Source organism: Oncorhynchus keta, chromosome 20 (assembly GCF_023373465.1).
Source record: "Oncorhynchus keta strain PuntledgeMale-10-30-2019 chromosome 20, Oket_V2, whole genome shotgun sequence".
NCBI classification, from domain to species: domain Eukaryota; kingdom Metazoa; phylum Chordata; class Actinopteri; order Salmoniformes; family Salmonidae; genus Oncorhynchus; species Oncorhynchus keta.
In genome coordinates this window covers 31211026-31237957 of record NC_068440.1, presented here as the reverse complement: position 1 = coordinate 31237957, position 26932 = coordinate 31211026, and the positions used below count along the sequence as shown (strand labels likewise).

Below are 26932 nucleotides of genomic sequence, written 5' to 3'. Positions count from 1 at the left end.
ATCAGAATGCAGTCATAGGAATCCCAGGTCCACAATAAATGCTTGATTTGTTCGAAAATGTCCGTTATTTATGTCCAATTAGCTACTTTGTTTAGCGCGTTTGGTAAACAATTCCATAGTCACAATGCGCGTCCACTGTAACGTGACGAAATGTCCAAAAGTTCCGTAACAGTCAGTAGAAACATGTCAAACGATGTACTGAATAAATCTTTAGAATGTTGTTTACATATATCTTGAATAACATTCCAACCGGAGAATTAGAATGACTTCAGATGACCGGTGGAACGCAGGTCCTTCCCCTGTGAACGTGCATAGTGAAAGCATGGTCAACTCGTGGCAGTGGTGACTATTTCCTGTCTTATTCGACCCCCCTTCACATTGGAGTCATCAGGCTTCTATTGATTGTTGACATAATATATAATAATAAATAATAATATAATAATAATAATATATGCCATTTAGCAGACGCTTTTATCCAAAGCGACTTACAGTCACATACATTCTACGTATGGGTGGTCCCGGGAATCGAACCCACTATCCTGGCGTTACAAGCGCCATGCTCTACCAACTGTGCTACAGAAGGACCGACATCTAGTGGAAGGCGTAGGAAGTGAAAACACATCCATATCTCACTGTAATTTCAATGAGCGCTTGGTTGAAAATCTGCCACCCCCAGAAAAAATCCAAACAGGAAGTGGAATTTCTCAGATTTTTGCCTGCAATATGAGTTATGTTATACTCACATACATAATTCAAACAGTTTTAGAAACTTCAGAGTGTTTTCCATCCAATACTAATAAAAATATGCATATATTAGCAACTGAGGCTGAGGAGCTGGCCGTTTACAATGGGCACCTTTTCATCCAAGCTACTCAATACTGCCCCTGCAGCCATAAAAAGTTAACTTTGGTCAAATGTTTTGGCTAGCTTTCCACAAGCTTCCCACAATAAGTTGGGTGAATTTTGGCCCATTCCTCCTGACAGAGCTGGTGTAACTGGGTCAGGTCACACACGCTTTTTCAGTTATGCCTGCAAATTTTCTTCCGGATTTAGGTCAGGGCTTTGTGATGACCACTCTAATACGTTGACTTTGTTGTCCTTAAGCCATTTTGCCACAACTTTGGAAGTATGCTTGGGGTCATTGTCCATTTGGAAGACCCATTTGCAACCAAGCTTTAACTTCCTGACTGATGTCTTGAGATGTTGCTTCAATATAGCCACATACTTTTCCTCCCTCATGATGCCATCTATTTTGTGAAGTGCACCAGTCCCTCCTGCAGCAAAGCACCCCCACAGCATGATGCTGCCACCCCAGTGCTTCACGGTTGGGATGGTGATCTTCGGCTTGCAATCCTCCCCCCTTTTCATCCAAACATAACAATGGTCATTATGGCCAAACAGTTCTATTTTTGTTTCATCAGACCAGAGGACATTTTGGAGCAGCCTTTCAGGTTATGTCGATATAGATAGGACTGTGGATATAGATACTTTTGTACCTGTTTTCTCCAGCATCTTCACAAGGGCCTTTGCTGTTGTTCTGGGATTGATTTGCACTTTTCGCTCTAAAGTACATGTATCTCTAGGAGACAGAGCGTGTCTCCTTCCTGAGCGATATGACAGCTGCGTGGTCCCATGGTGTTTACAGTGCTGTGATAAAGTATTTGCCCCCTTCCTGATTTCTTATTGTTTTGCACATTTGTCACACTTAAATGGTTCAGATCAAACCATTTTGAATATTACACAAAGATAACCCAAGTAAACACAAAATGCAGTTAAGTGATCATTTTATTTATTAAGGGAAAAAAGCTATCGAACCTTCATGGCCCTATGTGAAAAAGTAATTGCCCCCTAAACCTAATAACTGGTTGTGCCACCCTCAGCAGCAACAACTGCTATGAAGCATTTGCGATAACTGACTACCGGCACATCACTATGGAGGAATTTTGGCCCACTCTTCTTTGCAGAATTGTTTTAATTCAGCCACATTGGAGGGTGTAAGCTTGTTTTACTTATGTAAAAAAAAACACTGCATGGCCTCAAAGTGCTAATTTGATATCATGGATGGTCAGTCCTTGCATCCAAAGCTCCGTCTATGAATTTGAGTGTTGTGTCACGTGTTCGTCATAAGGAGTAGACCAAGATGCAGCGTGGTATGTTTCCATCCTTTCTTTTGGAAATGAAAACTTCAAAGGCCAAAACAACAACTGAAACGTGCCACTAGACTAGTGCTCACAGTCAACAATACATAGACAAGATCCCACAAAGCACAATGGGAAAATGGCTACCTAAATATGATCCCCAATCAGAGACAACGATAAACAGCTGCCTCTGATTGGGAACCATATCAGGCCAACATAGATATACAATTCCCCTAGATAACACACCCTAAATCACATCCCGACAAGTGGTTACATTTCCCCAGGCCCATCCCTCAGCCTTTCACCAAAATATAGGCAGGCGGACATTATTGTTTCAAATGCAGATTAGCCCTTTAATGCCCACCCCCCTGAGATTTAATGACCTCCATTCCGCAACTGTTACAGTGCCTTCAGAATTCAGAATGGCTTAAAATGTGGTTATTTCTCACCCATGTACACACACGATACCCCATAACGACAAAGCGAAAACATGTTTATAGATTTTTTTGTGAAATTTCTTGAAAATGAAATACAGAAATATCTCAATTACATAAGTATTCACACCCCTGAGTCAATACACACCAGAATCACCTTTGGCAGCTGTGAGTCTTTAAGACACGTGTCAAACTCATTCCACACAGAGGGCCGAGTTTCTGCAGGTTTTCGCTCCACCCATGTACTTGATTGAATTAAGGTCACTAATTAGTAAGGAACTCCCCCTCACCTGGTGGTCTAGGTCTGAATTGAATGGAAAAACAAAAAACCTGCAGATGCTAATCGGCTCTCTGTGGAATGTGTTTGACACCCCTGCTCTTAGAGCTTTGCACACCTGGATTGTACAATATTTGCACATTCTTTCTAAGTTTCAAGCTCTGTCACTATGTTGTTGATCATTGCCAGACAGCCATTTTCAAGTCTTGCCATAGATTTTCAAGCCGATTTAAGTCAAAACTGTAACTAGGCCACTCAGGAACATTCAATGTCATCTTGGTAAGCTTCTCCAATGTATATTTGGCCTTGTGTTTTAGGTTATTGTCCTGCTGAATGGTGAATTTGTCTCCCAGTGTCTGTTGCAAAGCAGACAACCAGGTTTTCCCCTAGGATTTTGCCTGTGCTTAGCTCTATTCCATTCATTTTTATCAACAACAAAAAACCTCCCTGGTCCTTGCTGGTGACAAGCATACCCATAACATGATGCATGCTTGAAAATATGTGGTATTCAGTGATGTGTTGGATTTTCCCCAAACATAACACTTTGTATTTAGGACACAAAGTTCCTTTCTTTGCAGGTTTACTTTACTGCCTTAATACAAACAGGGATATTTGTATTCTGTACAGGTTTCCTTCTTTTCACTCTATCATTTAGGTTAGTATTGTGAAGTAACTACAATGTTGTTGATCCATCCTCCTATCACAGACAAACTCTGTAACTGTTTTAAAGTCACCATTTTCTTCCTCTCCGGCAACGGAGTTAGGAAGGACGCCTGTATCGTTGTAGTGACAGGGTGTATTGATACACCATCCAAAGTGTAATTAATAACTTCATGCTCAAAATGGATATTCAATGTCTGCTTTTTTAAAAATCCATCTACCAATAGGTGCCCTTCTTTGCGAGGCTTTGGAAACCCTCCCTGGTCGTTGTGGTTGAATCTGTGTTTGAAATTAACTGCCCGACTAAAGGACCTTACAGATAATTGCATGTGTGGAGTAGATGAGGTAGTCATTCAAAAATCATGTTAAGCACTATTATTGCACACAGAGTCCATGCAACTCTTGAACTTATTTAGGCTTGCTATTACAAAGGGGTTGAATACTTGACTTAAATTATTCCACTTTGATTTTATGGGGTAATAATGTAGGCCAGTGACACAATCTCAATGAAATCATTTTAAATTCAGGAATAACACCACAAAATACAGAAAAAGTCAAGGAGTGTGAATACTTTCTGAAGGAACTGTATATTTTATGACCCTAGCCAAATGTTGCATTGGCATACTTTACCAGTCAAAGGTTTGGACACACCTACTCATTCCAGGGTTTTTCTTTATTTTTACTATTTTCCACATCAAAACTATGAAATAACACATATGGAATCATGTAGTAACCAAAAACGTGTTAAACAAATCTAAATAGATTTTATATTCTTCAAAGTAGCCACCCTTTGCCTTGATGACAGCTTTGCCCACTCTTGGCATTCTTTGAGTTCCCACATATGCTGGGCACTTGTTGGCTGCTTTTCCTTCACTCTGCGGTCCAACTCATCCAAACCATCTCAATTGGGTTGAGGTTGGATGGTTGTGGAGGCCAGGTCATCTGATGCAGAACTCCATCACTCTCCTTTTCTTGGTCAAATAGCCCTTACACAGCCTGGAGGTGTGTTGGGTCATTGTCCTGTTGAAAAACAAATGACAGTCCTACTAAGCGCCAACCAGATGGGATGGTGTAATGCTGCAGAATGCTGTGGTAGCCATGCTGGTTAAGTGTCCCTTGAATTCTAAATCAATCAGTGTCACCAGTAAAGCACCCCCACACCATCACACCTGCAATCCATTCACCTACTCTGTCTCAAATATACACACACAGCTGTTGAAATAAAAAATAAAAAATTTGGACAAACCAAAGGAAAGATGTCCATTGCTCATGTTTCTTGGCCCAAGCACGTCTCTTATTATTGATGTCCTTTAGTGTTGGTTTCTTTGCAGCAATTCGACCATGAAGACCTGATTCACACAGTCTCCTCTGAACAGTTGATGTTGGAGATGTGTCTTACTTGAACTCTGAAGCATTTATTTGGGCTGCAATTTCTGAGGCTATTGGCTGACCATGTTTTAAAGTAATGATGGTACGTCGTTCCTCTGATTTTTTGAGCTGTACTTGGCATAATATGGACTTGGTCTTTCACAGTGCGTAAAGTACTTAAGTAGTACTTTAAAGTATTTTTTACTAAAGTAGGTTTTGGGGCATCACTACTTTACTACTTATATTTTGCTAACTTTTACTGTAAAAAAATCCTAAAGAAAAGTGTTATTTTTACATTTTGACAGGGAAATGGTCCAATTCACACACTTATCAGAACATCCCTGGTCATCCCTACTGCCTCTGATCTGGCGGACTAACTAAACACAATACTTCATTTGTAAATTGTCTGAGTGTGCCACCACTACCTTGTCACAACACAATTGATTGGCTCAAACACATTAAAGGAGGAAATAAATTCCAAATTAATTTAACAAGCCACATCTGTTAATTGAAATGCATTCCAGGTGACTACCTCAAAGCTGGTTGAGAGAATGCCAAGACAAAGGGTGGCTACTTTGAAGAATCTCAAAAATATATATATTTTTGGGTTACATGATTCCATATGTGGTACTTCCTAGTTTTGATGTCTTCACTATTATTGTACAATGTGGAAAAAAGTAAAAATAAAGAAAAACCCTGGAATGAGTAGGTGTGTCTAAACCTTTGACTGGTAGCGTACATTAAGTCATACATTGAGACTTCCTTATTAAAATTGTACAGTTTTTCATGATGCGTCCTGGATGATAAGTATAAATGTGAATCATTCATCCACTAAAAATAATATTATCATGGCTAAAACATTAACACTTAAATAATGAAACCAGATTAATTTATAGATATCATTCATAGTTGTATAACATTTAACAGATTGTCCCTTGTGATTATGACCATTTGACTTATTTTTATAATCCCAATTTATATGAGGATGGTAAGTGACCATCATATCAGATGACACGCATCATGGCACCAGCATAAAAGTCCCAAAATTACCTCATTGTGTAGCTAGCGATGCAGTTTTAGAAAGATGTGATTGTCAAGTAAAAATTATACATAGAAGGCCAGCAGGGTGTACAAAATGAAAGTACATTTTCATGGGCACATTTTTCAGTTCGGCCTCACTTGACAACTTGTGGTTTCCTTATTGATGTTTATTTTAATTGAATAAAAACTCTTGCTAAAAAAAAAAAAAAAAAAAAAACATGTTTTCACAGATGGTTTGATTCTAGTTCACCGGTCCTTATGTTGCTTTCAAGACAACTGTGAACTCGGAAAATAAACAAGGCCAAATCATGACGTCTGTGATTTTTAGGTCGGAAAGTCTGTTCTAGAAAGATGTCAGAGTTTCCGACTTGGAATTCCGAGTTGGATGACCGTTCAAACTGATTTCCCCCAGTCGGAGCTTGTTTTATTCCCCCAGGTTCCCAGTTCTTTTGAAAGCGGGATTAGTTTAATACTCTCAAACCAGCAGTTCCCATAGTGCACCAACTACCCCAGTCATGGGAGGCAGCCCAGGTGGGATTTGTTGGTAGTTGGAAGGCAGAAGCTCTCTACTAGTGGAAAGAGCCACATCGCTAGTCTAACTCCGCATCAGAAGAGTACTTTTTCTCCTCTTCTTCGATTTGTCCTGTTAGCATTTACAACAGTTAGACAGGGAAGTGTTAGGCTTCCATTCTGTTCTTATATACAATCTGCAGAAAAATATATTTATCAGGCAGTATTGTATTACATGTGAAAATGTAATACATTATAACAAATGTTTTACTTTTTATCCCATTTTTCATGATTAGGATCTTGCTTCATTGCTGCAACTCCCCAACCGGCTCAGGAAAGGCAAAGGTCAAGTCATGCATCCTCCAAAACATGACCCGCCAAACCGTTCGCTTAACCCGGAAGCCAGCTGCACCAAAGTGTTGGAAAGGCAAAGGATTATTCAACTGACAACCGAAGTCCGCTTGCAGGTGCTCCGGCCCGCCACAAGGAGTCACCAGAGGAGACAAGTCCACTAGGAGGAGATGCACTGCAGTACTTAATGCAGCTGGTGGCCACACCAGATACTGACTGTTACTTTTGATTTTGACCCCCCCTTTGTTCAGGGACGCATTATTGCATTTCTGTTAGTCACATGTCTGTGGAACTTGTTCAGTTTATGTCTCAGTTGTTGAATCTTGTTATGTTCATACAAATATTTACACGTTAAGTATGCTGAAAATGGGCCTTCTGGGTGGCGCAGTGGTCTAGGGTAGCTGTGCCACCAGAGATTCTGGGTTCGAGCCCAGGCTCTGTCGCAGCCCGCCGCGACCGGGAGGCCCGGGCGGCTCACAATTGGCCCAGCATTGGCCGGGTTAGGGAGGGTTTGGCCGGCAGGGATATCCTTGTCTCATCGCGCACTAGCGACTCCTGTGGCGGGGCGGGCGCAGTGCACGCTGACCAGGTCACCCGGCTTAGTGTTTCCTCCGACACATTGGTGCGGCTGGCTTCCGGGCATTGTGTCAAGAGGCAGTGCGGCTTGGTTGGGTTGCATTTCAGAGTACGCATGGCCCTCGACCGTCGCCTCTCCCGAGTCCATAGGGGAGTTGCAGCGATGTGACAAGACTAACTACCAATTGGATACCAGGAAATTGGGGAGAACAAAGGGGTAATTTTTACTGAAAATAAAAGCAGTTGACAGTGAGAGGACATTTCTCTTTTTGCTGAGATATATTTTTTACATCATTTTACACCATTAAACACCTGTCTGGCAAAAATAAAAGGCAGTGGCCGTCATCATCCGGAGGTTACTGTATGCTTGACTGACTTAAAATCACCTACTGCTGTCATTTTGTCTTTCTCCTTCTCTTCACTACTTCTCTTTCTCGGGTTCACCCTACAGGAGACAATGCAAAAATGTACAAAACCACAATGGCTGGGAAATTCCTGTGACAGCTTCCTAACATCCAATCACAAAGTATAGTATTTCACAATGATATAGGATGCAAAACAGTTCCCGCAACTATGGATGACCTACAGTGTGCCCTGGAGCAAAAGGATTTCAATCATATACAGTGGGGCAAAACAAGTATTTAGTCAGCCACCAAGTTCTCCCACTTAAAAAGATGAGGCCTGTAATTTTCATCATAGGTACACTTCAACTATGACAGACAAAATGAGGGGGGAAAAAAAAAAATCACATTGTAGGATTTTTAATGAATTTATTTGCAAATTATGGCAGAAAATAAGTATTTGGTAACCTACAAACAAGTAATATTTCTGGCTCTCACAGACCTGTAACTTCTTCTTTAAGAGGCTCCTCTGTCCTCCACTCGTTACCTGTATTAATGTCAACTGTTTGAACTTGTTATCAGTATAAAAGACACCTGTCCACAACCTCAAACAGTCACACTCCAAACTTCACTATGGCCAAGACCAAAGAGCTGTCAAAGGACACAGGAAACAAAATTGTAGACCTGCACCCGGCTGGGAAGACTGAATCTGCAATCGGTAAGTAGCCTGGTTTGAAGAAATCAACTGTGAGAGCAATTATTAGGAAATGGAAGACATACAAGACCACTGATAATCTCTCTCGATCTAGGGCTCCACGCAAGATCTCACGCCGTGGGGTCAAATGATCACAAGAACGGTGAGCAAAAATACCAGAACCACACAGGGGGGGACCTAGTGAATGACCAGCAGAGAGCTGGGACCAAAGTAACAAAGCCTCCCATCAGTAACGCACTACACTGCCAGGGACTCAAATCCTGCAGTGCCAGACATGTCCCCCTGCTTAAGCCAGTGCATGTCCAGGCCCGTCTGAAGTTTGCTAGAGAGCATCTGGATGATCCAGAAGAAGATTGGGAGAATGTCATATGGTCAGATGAAACCAAAATAGAACCTTTTGGTAAAAACTCAACTCGTCGTGTTTGGAGGACAAAGAATGCTGAGTTGCATCCAAAGAACACCATACCTACTGTGAAGCATGGGGGTGGAAACATCATGCTTTGGGGCTGTTTTTCTGCAAAGGGACCAGGACGACTGATCCGTGTAAAGGAAAGAATGGGGCCATGTATCGTGAGATTTTGAGTGAAAACCTCCTTCCATCAGCAAGGGCATTGAAGATGAAACGTGGCTGGGTCTTTCAGCATGACAATGATCCCAAACACACTGCCCGGGCAACGAAGGAGTGGCTTCGTAAAAATCATTTCAAGGTCCTGGAGTGGCCTAGCCAGTCTCCAGATCTCAACCCCATAGACAATCTTTGGAGGGAGTTGAAAGTCCGTGTTGCCCAGCAACAGCCCCAAAACATCACTGCTCTAGAGGATGGAGGAATGGGCCAAAATACCAGCAACAGTGTGTGAAAACCGTGAAGACTTACAGAAAACGTTTGACCTCTGTCATTGCCAACAAAGGGTATATAACAAAGTAGAGATAAACTTTTGTTATTGACCAAATACTTATTTTCCACCATAATTTGCAAATAAACTCATTAAAAATCCTACAATGAGATTTTCTGGATTTTTCCCCTTTTTTTGTCTGTCATAGTTGAAGTGTACCTATGATGAAAATTACAGGCCTCTCTCATCTTTCTAAGTGGGACAACTTGCACAATTGGTGGCTGACTAAATACCTTTCCCCCCCACTGTAAGCAGTCATCTAAATCAATACATAACACATTTTCATTAAACATGGCAAATGAAGAGTAAAGACACTTACAACCTCCATGTCGGAGTCAGCGGACAACTCTGAGGAGGAGTCTTTACGACTTTGCTCAGCTTTCCTCTTCTTCCTGCGGCTCTTCTCACCCTGACGGGCAAACATTTACAGCCCGACAAGTTCATTTACAGCTCAGCATGTTCAAACACACATTCAGGCAGAAATACACAAAATAGAAGGACTAACAGCCAGATAACTGTTGTTTCTCTTTCTCATATTTTGTCTTCATCTTCTTGGAGAGAAACAAAATGAGGAAAGTAGACCTTTCTTGCATAGAAAAACATTTAGATTTAGTGAAGAACTCATGTAAAAAAAATTTTTTTTTAAAGAGTTAAAGATTGCAAATGAATGAACTGAAATCAAACCATGGCTGAACAAACACAGAAACACAATGATGGTGAGGGCTAAGATAAAGATGGAACATTGAGAAGTGAATGTTGAATAGTGCACACCAAAACATAAGGTCTAGACCAGAAGTATCCAGATGGATTTGATTCAAATACATTTCTAAGAGTGCAGAAATGTCAAACTAAAATGACTTATTTCATTATGTAAGGAAAGAGGTGCAATATTCTCCATATCAAACTAACCTTGCCGTCGGGCTCCAATTCTACAGTAGAGTCATCCGATGCTTTCTTAGAGGACCGCTTTTTCCTTTTTGTGCCCTTTTCATTCTGACCACACAGACAGCAGATAAAAACAATTAGTTACAGTAGGACAATAATGTTTCTCAATATTCATGTACCAACCAAATCAAAATAGTTCCAGGACATTTAATTCACAGTACTTCACACAGCTCTTTGTGCCCGCCATAGAAATATCATTACGTCTAATTAAGTATATTTCTATGGTGCCCATAGGGTGACATAGGGTAAACGGTAGGACAAGCCGGCAGACTTGTCACCAACATCTATGGCACATACCTCGTCTTCAGAGTCTGAGGAAGAGCTGCTAGAGGAATAAGAACTTGATGAGGAGGATGAAGGAGAGGAATGCTTGACCAAACACAATGAAAGGAGAGCTCATTAGATTAGAAGACAGTAGCTGACACAAAAATATATTAGTGGAAAGCTTCCATTTTTAAAGGGCAGATAAAACTACCGCAGTATGTCTACCACCAGTCTTCAACAAAACATTGAAGACCGCTTTCCCTGTTGGATTTCTTTCCTTTCCTTCCTTTCTCGCTCTTCTTTTTCTAAACACAAAACAAAGATTTGGTGTGAGGGGTAGATACAGTAAAACAAAATGGTTGTATTCAAATGTTAAACATGGATGGAACTGGAAGCTTACCTCTTTCTCCTTGTATTTGTCAACGCCACCTAGTAACTTCTCTGTTCTTCGCCAGCTCCTTCTTCCAATTCTATAAAAAGCAAATAGCGATGTTTTATGTAAGCTAAATATAAAAACACTGAATTTGTACAGTATAATAAGTCAAATAAAGAAGACACATTTGAACAATACCGAGTTCATTTGGTCCTCAAAGTCTGCCAGGGCTCTGGAGCCTTTCTTCTTCCTGTCTATGATCTCCTTCACCTCTTCCCTGATGACAGAAGAAAAACCATCATCACGCAACAATGGATCACAACTGATGGCCTTCCACTGAAGGCCCATTCTGCTAACTGCGGCCTGCTAGCTACCTAGAGCTACTTGGAACCCTACTAATCCACGACTACTCTATCGATGTCGCCGCACGAAGAGGCAAAAACAGACTTACCGCCATCACGACGTCCCCCAAAGGCCCTTCTGCTAACTTGCTAGCCCCGGTCTGCTAACTGCTAGCTTGCTTGCCCCGGTCTGCTAACTGCTAGCTTGCTTGCCCCGGTCTGCTAACTGCTAGCTTGCTTGCCCCGGTCTGCTAACTGCTAGCTTGCTTGCCCCGGTCTGCTAACTGCTAGCTTGCTTGCCCCGGTCTGCTAACTGCTAGCTTGCTTGCCCCGGTCTGCTAACTGCTAGCTTGCTTGCCCCGGTCTGCTAACTGCTAGCTTGCTTGCCCCGGTCTGCTAACTGCTAGCACCGGCCTGCTAACTGTCTGAATCGCCATGTCCCCAGCCAGCCCAACCACTCAATTGACCCATATGTTCACTTGGCTACGTATGCCTCTCTAATATCAATATGCCTCATCCATTACAGTCTTATTTCACTGTAGAGCCTCTAGCCCTGCTCAATATGCCTTAACCAACCATGTTGTTCCACCTCCTACATATGCGATGAAATCACCTGGTTTAAACGTCTCTAGAGACTATATCTCTCTTGTCATTACTCAATGCCTAGGTTTACCTCCAATGTACTCACATCCTACCTTACCTTTGTCTGTACACTATGCCTTGAATCTATGCTATCGTTCCCAGAAACCTGCTCCTTATACTCTCTGTTCCGAACGTGCTAGACGGCCAGTTCGTATAGCCTTTAGCCGTACCCTTATCCTACTTCTCCTCTGGTGACGTAGAGGTTAATCCAGGTCCTGCAGTGACTAGCTCTACTCCTACTCCCCAGGTGCTCTCATTGGTTGACTTCTGTAACCATAAAAGCCTTGGTTTCATGCCCGTTAACATTAGAAGCCTAGTCCCGAAGTTTGTTTTACTCACTGCTTTAGCACACTCTGCCAACCCGGATGTCTTAGCCATGTCTGAATCCTGGCTTAGGAAGACCACACCAAAAACCCTAAAATCACCATTCCTAACGATAACGTTTTCCGCCAAGATAAAACTGCCAAGGGAGGCGGTGTTGCAATCTACTGCAAAGATAGAACTCTGCAGAGTTCTGTCTTACTATTCAGGTCTGTACCCAAACAATTCGAGCTTCTACTTTAAAAATTCACCTTTCCAGAAACAAATCTCTCACTGTTGCCGACCACTATAGACCCCAAATCCGTAAACACAGGCACACTCATAGATATGATCCTAACTAACGCGCCCTCGAAATACACCTCTGCTGTTTTCAATCAAGATCTCAGCCTCATTGCCTGCATCCGTAATGGATCTGCGACCAAACCGCATCACTGTCAAACGCTCCCTAAAACACTTCTGCGAGCAGGCCTTTCTAATCGACCTGGCCGGGGTATCCTGGAATGACATTGACCTCATCAGGTCAGTAGAGGATGCCTGGTTAATCTTTAAAAATGCCTTCCTCACCATCTTAAATAAGCATGCCCCATTCAACAAATGTAGAACTTGGAATAGATATAGTCCTTGGTTTACTCCAGACCTAACTGCCCTTGACCAGCACAAAAACATCCTGTGGCGTATCATTAGCATCGAATAGCCCCCGTGATATGCAACTTTTCAAGTAAGTTAGGAACAAATATACACAGGCAGTTTGAAAAAGCTAGCAGTAGCTTTCCTAACAGAAATTTACATCCTGTAGTACAAATTCAAAAAAGTTCTGGGACACTAATGTCCATGGCGAATAAGAGCACCTCCTCCCAGCTGCCCACTGCTCTGAGGCTAGGAAACATTGTTACCACTGATAAATCCACTATAATTGAGAATTTCAATTAACATTTCTCTACGGCTGGCCATGCTTTCCACTTGGCTACCCCTTCCCCGGTCAACTGCCCGGAACCCTCCATAGCAACCCGCCAAAGCCCCCACCATTTCTCCTTCACCCAAATCTAGATAGCTGATGTTCTGAAAGAGCTGTATGTTTTGTTTATTCCATGTGTAACTCTGTTGTTGTATGTGTCTAATTGCTATGCTGTATTTTGGCCAGGTCGCAGTTGCAAATGAGAACTTGTTCTCAACTAGCCTACCTGGCTAAATAAAGGTGAAATAAAATGTACGCCTAGGCCCAAACATTCACAAGGGCATGGCCACAATTTGTGATTTGCAGGGAGCATTTCACATTGTGTAGCCTAGTATTACAAGAAAGCAATGCTTTATCACCCCGATTTACACACATAGAAGGTAATAGGGATCCACCATATACCCGTGGACAATCTTCAGCAATATTAATGACGGATGTTGAACTCACCAGTTGTATAACCTGGAAAGCTATTCAGGCACAACGCCTGAGTCCTTACGTGTCATCTTAATGCTTACCATGTTGGCCGTGGTCTGCTCAGGTAATCCTGGATAGAGGGTCCTGCATTGGGTGTGGGTCCATTGGCACGTGATGCAGCTATTGGATTCACATAAGACTAAAAACACAGAGGGAGGCAGTCAGACATCTCAACATTGACATCTGGCTACCATCCCCAAAACACACCTTGCCAAACAAACAGCACATGGACATTCTGTGTGTTCCTGGCATAGACAATAACATTAGCTAGACAGGAATTGGAAAGGGTGCGTTCGTAAATTAACTGTGGAGTGCCAGAGTGCGTTCAGCGTGCACACTGGACGCTCTGGCCAAGGAGTAGTGTTGATCTGAGCTTTCTGAGCTCAACCGCAGTCAAGCACCCAAGCGAACTGGCAAAAGTTGGCAAGCTACTTCCAGACAAATTAAATATCACCTTACTGAAAATGTTACTCGCCCTAGCAGAGCTGGTTAGTTAGTGCCTTTATGTTATCATGAGGGTTAGTGACAAATTTATGGCAACAATTGTGTTCAGTTTCTTTTGCCGCCGTTTACTTACACCGGTCATAACAAAGTTAATGGTGTTTGTAAATACCTCAATTATTCCGCGGCCTCTGGCACTCAAACTAAAAGTACTGTGAAAATCGAAGTAGATTTACGAACGAACCATCACTTGTATTATCTTGGTACGATCAGTAACTTTTATTAGGGTCAAACAAGTCCAAGGCGGTCAATGACAACTCTATGGCCTTCCCGTAAAAATACATGTTTACAAATTCATACAGTAAATTGGTAAAAGTAAAAGGCCCTACACCCAAACAAGGGCACTGCGTTCATCCACCTCTGGCCTGCTCGCCTCCCTACCACTGAGGAAGTACAGTTCCCGCTCAGCCCAGTCAAAACTGTTCGCTGCTCTGGCTCCCCAATGGTGGAACACACTCCCTCACGACGCCAGGACAGCGGAGTCAATCACCACCTTCCGGAGACACCTGAAACCCCACCTCTTTAAGGAATACCTAGGATAGGATAAAGTAATCCTTCTCACCCCCCTTAAAAGATTTAGATGCACTATTGTAAAGTGGCTGTTCCACTGGATGTCATAAGGTGAATGCACCAATTTGTAAGTCGCTCTGGATAAGAGCATCTGCTAAATGACTTAAATGTAATGTAAATGTAAATTAGTAGCAGATAGTAAATTGATGAACTCGAGCTAACTACTGTAACATTAGTTTATTCGCCCGCGTTCTTTGGATTATGTTAACAGACAGGATGTGTTAGCTATCTACCTATATTATTATAAACAAACTGACATTTCGACCTAAATAGATCTTCTGGCACGGATATCGGTCCTTCTTGTTAGTTACCTGCTAACTTGCTATTCTCTATCTGCCAGGTTAGTTTGCCTAGTTAGTTAGCTATATTCGTTCGATAAACATATTGTAGTTATTTTAACATACGCTTTGTGAATTTTTGATATGGTTGAATTGAAATTCAATTTGCCTGCACACTTAGCTACAATAACTAGCTTAGATGGCCTAGCTAACATTTCTCAGTGCACGCTTTTATCTATAGCCAACACGTTTGTTTTCATGCATACCATTAATCGTAAAAAGCTAAAGATCCACGCAACTTGGATTATTTAACACATTGCTCACCACTCTGTTGTCCCTCTTCCCCATTTCGGTAGATTTCGCCTACGACCGCGCTAATATCAATCAATCCACTAAACAAAGTTAGATGATTTTAAAGAGGTTACGTAGCTGGTTTCCACACTAGGTTACACAACCACAAAGTCAGATGCCACAGAGTCAAAATTGTCTACAACATTTTTGCTTTTTGGTCTTAATTTAAGGCTAGGGTAAGGTATACGGTTAGTATTGTGGTTGGGTTCTAAATCCGATTTGAACCAAATAAATAGCAGAAATGGGCGGAGTTGAGCCATAATTATGAATTTGTGGCTGTTTTAACTAGTGACGACCGGTCTCTGACGACGGACACAGACATGCAGTACAATCACAGATAGAACAACGAGACAGATATTTTAGCGGATGCTTGCTTGGTGTTTGATCTCAATACAGTTTTCTGTTCCCTAAACTAGAATATGTTATGAAAAGAGTGGACTAAGTTTAGTAGACTTTACTCTTTGCAAAAGTTTTTAAAAATCGCGATGTTTAGGAGTGCAAATGCGAATTGAGTTATTACACACGCGCACTTCATAAAGTAAGTGTTCCCTAAACGGAAATATGCAGATGATGCTTCGACGCGCCAATAGGATCTTGCTAGTTCGTGCTTGGCTCTGCCCACCTCCTTGCTTGTTCTGCCCACTAGACTAATTTTGTTCCCATCGGGTCGGCTGTCGTCTATCTTGGTTTAGTAAAACATCCTTGATACAATCAAAGACCACAGTACATTATTTCGTACAGTTGGCTAAAGAAATTACTGCCTCATAGCGGTAAATAAATAAATAAATACAAACACCATCATAAAAAACACAGGTAGAAATGTACCTTTATAAAATAACAGGAATTGTGTTGTTAAGATTATACACAATAATGCCAGTGAAAACACATTTAACACACAAAATATTTATTTTACCAAAATAAAAATGTCAGGCAGTTGTGAATACAATAGCAGAAACATTAAGTTGCTACATACACTTTGATAACTTACTGATGCGTCATAATATTTTTAACAAAGTTTTGCAAGAATTACTACATAGCAGCAAAATCAGCTTCGGGAAAACCTAAAATATATACTTTTTTAAATAGAAATATCCCCCATCCCTCCAAGAGAGAATAGTGCCAAACTATGTTACCTAAAATGTGGTTCTTGGCAACACTATCATAATCAAAAAAACGGGCATTGAGAAAATTAGGATTCATGCTTATGCATCAACAACCTGCTTCAGACCAGCTTTGAATCACAATATATGAAATGCATTTTATTTTAAAAGTGGTACTGTACAAATGTAAGGGCAGACTACATAATGGACATAGACTAGACATGATGTTATGTGGCAAGACCAATAATTCGCTAGAAAAGTAATAATATGGCGAAAATGGTGACCATCAATGCTGATTCCCCCAAAACCAGTAGCTGTTTCACCTGAAAAACACATATCATCATTGTATTGTACACCAAATATAATTTCAACAGAGAACACCACTAATAATAGAGAAACACAAGATCTGCACAATCTGCACAAACAGCACCTCATGAACAAGTAGCTATAATTGAAAAAACACTAATGCCTAAATCCTTTAAATCAAGATAAGGGTTTCATTGGATTCATTGAGCATGTCCTTTTACAACAACCAATAAAACACCCTTAGCTGAAGTACAGAAGACACCACAATAAGAACTGGGTAGGCTTATCCTATGCTTACTGCAGATAGGTTGATCTGCATTTACTGGGGATATCAGCTTGCTATCAGTGCTTGGTCTCGCTGGATTCGTCCCAAATGGTAACATATATATACAGTAGTCCCCTACTTTTGACCACAGCTCCATGGGCCCAAGTCAAAAGAAGAACACTAGGGAATAGTGAGCCATCTGGGTCTCAGACTCGGACTAAGGACCCTACTCAGGCAGCACGTAGAGGAACTACTCTGAAGTTAGGAACTCAGAATCACACCTGAACTGACAGGAAGCATACTTATAATAACACTTCTTAAATGTGATATATTGTGTCTATTTAAAAATAAGACCATCTGGTGGTAATTAAATAAGCAGTAGTGAGAGAAGTAAATGTAAATGTTTATGAATAATAAAATGTGTTACGTTATACTATATCATGCGTTGTTGTTTTGATATGCAGTATAGAAGAGATTAGTTTACAATGTTAAATGTATGAATGCTGGCCTTGGGTCTGAACCCCGCCCTGTGTAACTGGGTCCTAGACTTCATGACGGGCCGACCCCAAGTGGTGAAGGTAGGGAACAACACCTACACCACACTGATCCTCAACAAGGGGGCCCCACAGTGGTGCGTGCTCAGCCGCCTCCTGTACTCCCTGTTCACTCCTGACTGCATTGCCATGCACGTTGCCAACTAAGTTTGCTGACGATACAACAGTGGTAGGCCTGATTAACAACAACAATGAGACAGCCGACAGGGAGGAGGTGACAGTCCTGGCCAAGGTCACTGACGACCTGAAATGTTCACTCCACACTGACAGCAGTGCGTCTTCATCCTCAGGAGGCTAAATAAATTTGGTTTGGCCCCTAAGTCCCTCACAAACTTCTACAGATGCACCATCGAGAGCATTCTGTCGGGCTGTATCTCTGCCTGGTACGGCAACTGAGAGTGGTGTGGTCAGCCCAATGCATCACCGGGGTCACATTGCCTGCCCTCCAGGACATCTACAGCACCAGGTGTCAAAGGAAGGCCAAGAATATAATCAAAAACCCCAGCCACCGAGCCACGGTCTGTTCACCCTTCTACCATCTAGAAGGTGTAGACAGTACAGGTGCATCAAAGCTAGGACAGAGAGACTGAAACACAGCTTCTATCTCCAGGCCATCAGACTGTTAAACAGTCACCACTAGCTGGCCTCCACCCCCCAGTACTCTGTCCTGAACCTTGGTCACGGTTTCTAGCCGGCTACCACCCGCTACTTTACCCTGCACCTTAGAGACTGCTGCCCTATATACATACAGTTGAAGTCGGAAGTTTACATTCACTTAGGTTGGAGTCATTAAAACTCGTTTTTCAACCACTCCACAATTTTCTTGTGAACAAACTATAGTTTTGACAAGTCGGTTAGGACATCTACTTTGTGCATGACACAAGTAATTTTTCCAACAATTGTTTACAGATTGTTTCACTTATAATTCACTGTATCACAATTTTAGTGGGTCAGAAGTTCACATACACTAAGTTGACTGTGCCTTTAAACAGCTTGAAAAAATAAATAAAAATGATGTCTTTAGAAGCTTCTGATAGGGTAATTGACACAATTTGAGTCAATTGGAGTTGTACCTGTGGATTTATTTCAAGGTCTACCATCAAACTCAGTGCCTCTTTGCTTGACATCATGGGAAAATCCAAATAAATCAGCAAGACCTCAGAATTTTTTTTTGCAGACCTTCACAAGTCTGGTTCATCCTTGGGAGCAATTTCCAAATGCCTGAAGGTACCACGTTCATCTGTACAAACAATAGTACGCAAGTATAAACACCATGGGAGGATGCAGCCGTCATACCGCTCAGGAAGGAGATGCGTCCTGTCTCCTACAGATGAATATACTTTGATACGAAAAGTGCAAATCAATCCCAGAACAATAGCAAAGGACCGTGTGAAGATGCTGGAGGAAACAGGTACAAAAGTATCTATATCCACAGTAAAACAAGTCCTATGTTGACATAACATGAAAGGCCGCTCAGCAAGGAAGAAGGCACTGCTCCAAAACCGCCACAAAAAAGCCAGACTACAGTTTGCAAATGCACATGGGGACAAAGATCGTACTTTTTGGAGAAATGTCCTCTGGTCTGATGAAACAAAAATAGAACAGTTTGGCCATAATGACCATCGTTATGTTTAGAGGAAAAATGGTGAGGCTTGCAAGCCGAAGAATACCATCCCAACCGTGAAGCACGGGGGTGGCAGCATCATGTTGTGGGGGTGCTTTGCTGCAGGGGGGACTGGTGCACTTCACAAAATAGATGGCATCATGAGGGAGGAAAAGTATGTGGATATATTGAAGCAACATCTCAAGACATCAGTTAAAGTTAAAGCTTGGTCGCAAATGGGTCTTCCAAATAGACAATGACCCTGGCGTAAGGACAACAAAGTCAACGTATTGGAGTGGCCATCACAAAGCCCTGACCTCAATCCTATAGAAAATTTGCGGGCAGATCTGAAAAAGCATGTGCGAGCAAGGAGGCCTACAATCCTGACTCAGTTACACCAGCTCTGTCAGGAGGAATGGGCCAAAATTCACCCAACTTATTGTGGGAAGCTTGTGGAAGGCTACCCGAAATGTTTGACCCAATTTAAACAATTTAAAGGACATGCTACCAAATTCAAATTGGGTGTATGTAAACTTCTGACCCACTGGGAATGTGATGAAAGTAATAAAAGTGGAAATAAATCGTTCTCTCTACCATTATTCTGACATTTCACATTCTTAAACTAAAGTGGTGAACCTAACTGACCTAAGACAAGGAATTTTTTACTAGGATTAAATGTCAGGAATTAGGCTAAAATCTGAGTTTAAATGTATTTGGCTAAGGTGTATGTAAACTTCTGACTTCAACTGTTGACATGGAACACTGGTCACTTTAATATGTTTACATCCTGTTTTGCACACTTCATATGTATATACTGTATTCCAGTCAAGGCTCATCCTATATAACTACTGTACACACCTTTTCTATTCCTATACTGTCCATACTGTCTATACACACGAAAACATTAGGAACACTTTCATAATATTGAGTTGCACCCCCCTTTGCCCTCGGGGCATGGACTCTACAAGGTGTCGAAAGCGTTCCACAGGGATGCTGGTCCATGTTGACTCCAATGCTTCCCACAGTTGTGCCAAGTTGACTGGATGTCCTTTGGGTGGTGGAACATTTTTGATACACGGCAGCGTAGCCTAGTGGTTAGAGCACTGGACCAGTAACCGAAATGTAAAATACAAACATACACATTCTTTACAGATTGTACATCAGAAACTATCAACAGGAAAATGTGCTTTTTCAGCATTTTTCACAGCTTCACCTGTTAACATTTAAATACCACAACAAAATATCCATACATTCCACAGCTTAATACAACCCAATTCAATATTAATCACAATATTATTTTGTTATTTGCATGAATCCCAAATAAGAACGCTCACATATACAAAGCATATTTTTTATTCAAATGGTGCAACATGAAGCAATCACCACTGGTGGCATTTATTCATGTAAACATAATGCCCATTACCTCCATATCATCATTTTAAATGAAGTTACCATGTCACATGTGGACATTTCAAATACATTTGTGGCCTTTACTTTCATCCTTGGAGCTTAGAAAATGTGCTAAAATACTAAATGCTTCAGTACTGTTCATTGGCTAAAGGGTATTTGCAATACAGAGCATTTCTGCAATCATAGGAAATCTATGGCAGACCCCATGTAGGTGGCCGTGAAAAAGTATACTTTTATTATTTTATATTACATAGACAAAAGTATTCCTGTCCCATGTTTTAAGTTACAAATGACCAATAAACCTCTTAAACCAAATAAAAACATACATTGATCGCTTCAAGTTGATATAATGTAGACTACAATGATGACAGTCTACTTATTAGGGCAGTTGACGTTGAAGTGACCGATACCAAGGAAGCTTGACAATCCCTATTTCTAGAGAGTTGGAATATGAAGTCTGCAATGTATCCACCAATGGCATGAATCATCTGACAGGACAGAGATGAGGGCAAAACAACTCTATATCTACATGGAGAGGGGAGCTCAGTCCAAAATTCTTTCATGTGTTTTTTTATTTTTATCATGTATTAGATTAAACCATATGCGCCCGACACTGAAAAACAAGTAAGATATCAAACATACTGTATCATAGCAAACGTGTAGTTGGATTCACACAATCAGGAATTCTGTAATATGATTATAGAAGCACAATCATGTTGTAGCATTAACATCATCCAATGAAACAGTTGATCAATTAACATCATCCAATGAAACAGTTGATCAATTAACATCATCCAATGAAACAGTTGACCCATTAACATCATCCAATGAAACAGTTGATCAATTAACATCATCCAATGAAACAGTTGACCCATTAACATCATCCAATGAAACAGTTGATCAATTAACATCATCCAATGAAACAGTTGATCAATTAACATCATCCAATGAAACAGTTGATCAATTAACATCATCCAATGAAACAGTTGATCAATTAACATCATCCAATGAAACAGTTGATTAATTAACATCATCCAATGAAACAGTTGAGCCATTAACATCATCCAATGAAACAGTTGAGCCATTAACATCATCCAATGAAACAGTTGAGCCATTAACATCATCCAATGAAACAGTTGATTAATTAACATCATCCAATGAAACAGTTGAGCCATTAACATCATCCAATGAAACAGTTGAGCCATTAACATCATCCAATGAAACAGTTGATCCATTAACATCATCCAATGAAACAGTTGAGCCATTAACATCATCCAATGAAACAGTTGAGCCATTAACATCATCCAATGAAACAGTTGAGCCATTAACATCATCCAATGAAACAGTTGAGCCATTAACATCATCCAATGAAACAGTTGAGCCATTAACATCATCCAATGAAACAGTTGAGCCATTAACATCATCCAATGAAACAGTTGAGCCATTAACATCATCCAATGAAACAGTTGAGCCATTAACATCATCCAATGAAACAGTTGAGCCATTAACATCATCCAATGAAACAGTTGATCAATTAACATCATCCAATGAAACAGTTGAGCCATTAACATCATCCAATGAAACAGTTGAGCCATTAACATCATCCAATGAAACAGTTGACCCATTAACATCATCCAATGAAACAGTTGATCAATTAACATCATCCAATGAAACAGTTGAGCCATTAACATCATCCAATGAAACAGTTGAGCCATTAACATCATCCAATGAAACAGTTGAGCCCTTAACATCATCCAATGAAACAGTTGAGCCATTAACATCATCCAATGAAACAGTTGAGCCATTAACATCATCCAATGAAACAGTTGATCAATTAACATCATCCAATGAAACAGTTGAGCCATTAACATCATCCAATGAAACAGTTGAGCCATTAACATCATCCAATGAAGCAGTTGAGCCATTAACATCATCCAATGAAACAGTTGAGCCATTAACATCATCCAATGAAACAGTTGAGCCATTAACATCATCCAATGAAACAGTTGACCTATTAACATCATCCAATGAAACAGTTGAGCCATTAACATCATCCAATGAAACAGTTGAGCCATTAACATCATCCAATGAAACAGTTGACCCATTAACATCATCCAATGAAACAGTTGACCCATTAACATCATCCAATGAAACAGTTGAGCCATTAACATCATCCAATGAAACAGTTGAGCCATTAACATCATCCAATGAAACAGTTGACCCATTAACATCATCCAATGAAACAGTTGACCCATTAACATCATCCAATGAAACAGTTGAGCCATTAACATCATCCAATGAAACAGTTGAGCCATTAACATCATCCAATGAAACAGTTGACCCATTAACATCATCCAATGAAACAGTTGAGCCATTAACATCATCCAATGAAACAGTTGAGCCATTAACATCATCCAATGAAACAGTTGAGCCATTAACATCATCCAATGAAACAGTTGACCCATTAACATCATCCAATGAAACAGTTGATGCAGTCTAATCATGAATGTGCAAAGTGTGTCAGAATGATTTCTGATTTGATTTCTAATAAGATCCTGAGTGTATTTGTGTGCTAGCAGCACTAGATATACCAGAGGGAAAGTTATGGTCTAGATGTATTGCTGTGCAGTAAGAAGTTTTACAAACAAACTATTTTCCTTGACTAGTTCCAATCCCACAGAGGGAGCAACTCTGAAAGCACTCTAGCTAGTCATATTGAATCAAAGTGAGCATAATACGTAGGGTATTAAAACAACCATTCTTAACACAGAACAGCTGTGTGTTTCAACATGAACCCCTATATGTTTCTATGTAACCCTTACAGACTCAGTCTAAATGAAGCAGGTACAATGTTGAACCTCCTCTGAATCCGACATATCAGCATGCCTTTTCTCTCTAAAACAATCTCCCAACGAAGAACATTTCACTGACCCACACCTGCACTGACCTTACTACTATCCTGCTACACATGTCAGTGTGCTGGATATGCAAGTAAAACCAGCATTCACAACTACTGACAGTATTAGTGCAGTATCTATCTCTATACCATTCTACATGCCTCACATTGTCAAACCTTTCCTCCCTTGGATATTACCTTGTATTCTTTCTAGATCTTACCAGAGATTTACATTTAAATCCCCACATGTTGTTAAAGTCCAATAAAATTAAGACAAAATAGAAAATAAGACATCAACTGTCAATAACTTTAAAATTAAGTTAGGAAATACAGAATCATGCTTTTATGCCAAATGTAATTGCGCTGAATAGTGCGTATGTCGACCTTATTCTCATTCAACAGTCACTTTACTATGCCCTGTGCATCAGGTCATACATAGAGTCTCAAATGGAGTCAATCAGATTTCATTACAGTTTATGACACTGAAGTACGGATGCCACAAGAGGAACTCAAAGTGACATATTTTCAGTCTTTCCTGTTCGCACCAGGCAAAGTCTTATAAGATGAAGCCCATCAGAAATCCTGCTCTGGCCTGCAGTAACACAGGACAACCTGTAGGTGGCAGTGATATCAAAACACACGTGATTGTTTGGACCAGAAGTAGCACGAGGCAGTGTGTGAGGTCCTCCTGCATTGGATTAAACTGTGTGTGTGCGTGTGTCATCTCTCTCGGTTGTTGTGAAGGTGAGCTCCAGGTGAGGTCCATGCCGACCTACCCTTGGTGCTTGGTGTTCCCCCACCGAGGAGCCTCTTCTCAAGCTAAGGAAGGAGAGACAAGAGGCAGCAGCTCCTGGACATCCAGAGGTTCTCTCCTGGTGGCAGTACATCTCAGCTTCAGGGGTCCTTGCATTGTTTAAACTTTTTTTATAAAAGTATCCTAAAAAGCAGCATTCAAATTGGTAAATTGTGGAAGACAGCACGGTTGCCTTTTGGAATCAAATATCTCTGTTTATTGCTCTCTTTCTCAGTCTTTGTGTCCATCCCTCTCTTTCTCTCCCTCTCTGTGAGGCCAGTCCAGTACTGGGCCAGGGGGCTGTCAGGCAGCTCTCTCCTCCAGGGTGGGCTTGTTGCTGCCGATGGGCTGGGCGTACACACTCTTAGTGTCACTATCCACACTCTGGAAGTAGGGGTGGGTCAGAGCAGCAAATGCTGATATCCTTCTGGAGGGATTAAAAGCCAGGAATTGCTGCACGGAGAAAACAAACATTATTATTATTATAACATTTTCCTTAACAAAAAGAAAAGTGTGAGTTTCATTCCTTTCAGACAAATCCATTTGAAACAGTATGTACTGTATTTTGAGTGTGTGTGTGTGTGTCTGATACTCACGAGTAAAAGGGATTTCCCCAGCTCATCCATGTCAGGGACAAGTTCTCCGATTGGCTGAGGGGGTCGTGGGGAGAAGGCACTCTGTGGTAGGGCTACTTCCTGGGGCCAGTCCTCCACCGAGGGAACCCCGACCACACTGAAGGATCATCATCATCATCTTCGTCATCATTACCGTCGTCATCATAATAACAACGTTAAAACTGTAAATATGACGTACAACATGGTACTTACTCTAAAATCTTGCCCAGCTGATCAACATCTGAGTTTCCTTGAAACAAAGGTCTGGGAGAAGAAGAGCACAAGTCAATATAACTGAAGATGAAGTAACAAACTGTGTTCAATGAATCAGATCAATTAGTTTAAAAAAAAAGATTCCCAGTTCAACTTCATCAATTCTAATTTGTCCTTCATAAATCCATGGGAGCTGTGGCGGTGTGACAAGCAGCCTTCGTGCTGTCTCCATCCCTTCAACACAAAATGACACATTCCTACTGAGCAGACATCATTGATAACGGACATAACCAGTCCAACCCTCAATCGGTTCTACTGTAAAGAATTGGCTTTCCTGGCTGTTGTGACCAAGTTCCAGTCTTATTGTCACATGCTCACGTACAGTGAAATGCTTCACTTGAATGCTCTGTCCAACAGTGCAGTAATCAATAGCAAAATAATAACCAATAAAAAATATATGTAATAAAGAAAACACGATGAATAATAAGAGAGGGACCTACACTACCAGTCAAAAGTATGGACACACCTACGCATTCAAGGTTTTTTCTTTATTTGTACTATTTTCTACTTTGTAGAATTATAGTAAAGATATCAAAAGTATGAAATAACACATATGGAATCATGTAGTAACTCAAATGTAAAAGTCGGAAATACATTTAAACTCAGTTTTTCACAATTCCTGACATTTAATCCTAGTAAAAAGTCCCTGTCTTAGGTCAGTTAGGATCACCACTTTATTTTAAGAATGTGAAATGTCAGAATAATAGTAGCGAGAATGGTTTATTTCAGCTTTTATTACTTTCATCACATTCCCAGTGGGTCAGAAGTGTATATACATTCAATTAGTATTTGGTAGGATTGCCTTTAAACTGTTTAACTTGGGTCAAATGTTTATGGGTAGCCTTCCACAAGCTTCCCACAATAAGTTGGGTGAATTTTGGCCCATTCCTCCTGACAGAGCTGGTGTAACTGAGTCAGGTTTTTAGGCCTCCTTGCTCACGCATGCTTTTTCAGTTCTGCCCGCATATTTTCTATAGATTGAGGTCAGGGCTTTGTGATGGCTCTCCAATACGTTGCCTTTGTTGTCCTTAAGCCATTTTGCCACAACTTTGAAGTATGCTTGGGGGTCATTGTCTATTTGGAAGACCTATTTGCGACCAAGCTTTAACTTCCTGACTGATTTCTTGAGATGTTGCTTCAATATATCCACATAATTTTCCTGCCTCCATAATGTCATCTATTTTGTGAAGTGCACCAGTCCCTCCTGCAGCAAAGCACCTCCATAACATGATGCTGCCATCCCCGTGCTTCACGGTTGGGATGGTGTTCTTCAGCTTGCAAGCCTCCCCATTTTTCCTCTAAACATAACGATGATCATTATGGCCAAACAGTTATATTTTTGTTTCATCAGACCAGAGGACATTTCTCCAAAAAGTAGGATCTTTGTCCCCTTGGGCAGTTGCAAACCGTAGTCTGGCTTTTTTATGGTGGTTTTGGAGCAGTGGCTTCTTCCGGTTATGTAGACATAGGACTAATTTTACTGTGGATATAGATACTTTTGTACCGGTATCCTCCAGCATCTTCACAAGGTCCTTTGCTGTTGTTCTGGGATTGATTTGCACTTTTCGCACCAAAGTACGTCCATCTCTAGGAGACAGAACGCATCTCCTTCCTGAGCGGTATGACAGCTGCATGGTCCCATGGTGTTTAGACTTGCGTACTATTGTTTGTACAGATGAACGTGGTACCTTCAGGCATTTGGAAATTGCTCCCAAGGATGAATCAGACTCGTGGAGGTCTACAATTTGTTTTCTGAGGTCTTGGCTTATTTCTTTTGATTTTCCCATGATGTCAAGCAA

At 41.0% G+C, this 26932-nt stretch overlaps 2 protein-coding genes and 1 pseudogene across 8 annotated transcripts in view; all 3 read right to left on the bottom strand.

Moving 5' to 3' along the window:
* Positions 1–1772: 1772 nt before the first annotated feature.
* LOC118373392 (protein FAM133-like) lies at positions 1773–15807 on the bottom strand (annotated as a pseudogene).
* A 395-nt stretch (positions 15808–16202) lies between these two features.
* LOC127909952 (uncharacterized) lies at positions 16203–23137 on the bottom strand. Of its 6 annotated transcripts, none has more exons than XM_052472643.1 (2): positions 23019–23137; positions 16203–22568 (listed from the first exon to the last, which is right to left on the bottom strand). In XM_052472643.1, exons 1-2 carry the CDS (start codon positions 23059–23061, stop codon positions 21235–21237), a joined length of 1377 nt encoding a protein of 458 aa, XP_052328603.1. In that variant the 5' UTR covers positions 23062–23137; the 3' UTR covers positions 16203–21234. The 6 variants fall into 6 exon arrangements, with proteins under 6 accessions (XP_052328603.1, XP_052328598.1, XP_052328599.1 ...); XM_052472638.1 differs by having other exon boundaries at positions 22659–23061; XM_052472639.1 differs by having other exon boundaries at positions 22689–23061.
* cdk6 (cyclin-dependent kinase 6) overlaps positions 16203–26932 on the bottom strand; it is a 107643-nt gene continuing 96913 nt past the window's right edge. For both annotated transcript variants that reach the window (XM_035759510.2, XM_035759509.2), the window contains exons 6-8: positions 25074–25124; positions 24843–24978; positions 16203–24699 (exon numbers count right to left, since the gene is read on the bottom strand). In XM_035759510.2, coding sequence (XP_035615403.1) covers positions 24550–24699; positions 24843–24978; positions 25074–25124 — 337 coding nt within the window. In that variant the 3' untranslated portion in view covers positions 16203–24549. The remainder of the gene's footprint in view (positions 24700–24842; positions 24979–25073; positions 25125–26932) is intronic.

Coding starts and splice junctions, on each gene's coding strand:
- LOC127909952 (XM_052472638.1), bottom strand. CDS start 23,061: ATGATTAGACTGCATCAACTGTTTCATTGGATGATGTTAATGGGTCAA. Junction 22,569..22,658: donor TCATTGGATGATGTTAATGG/GTCAACTGTTTC, acceptor TGATGTTAATAG/GTCAACTGTTTCATTGGATG.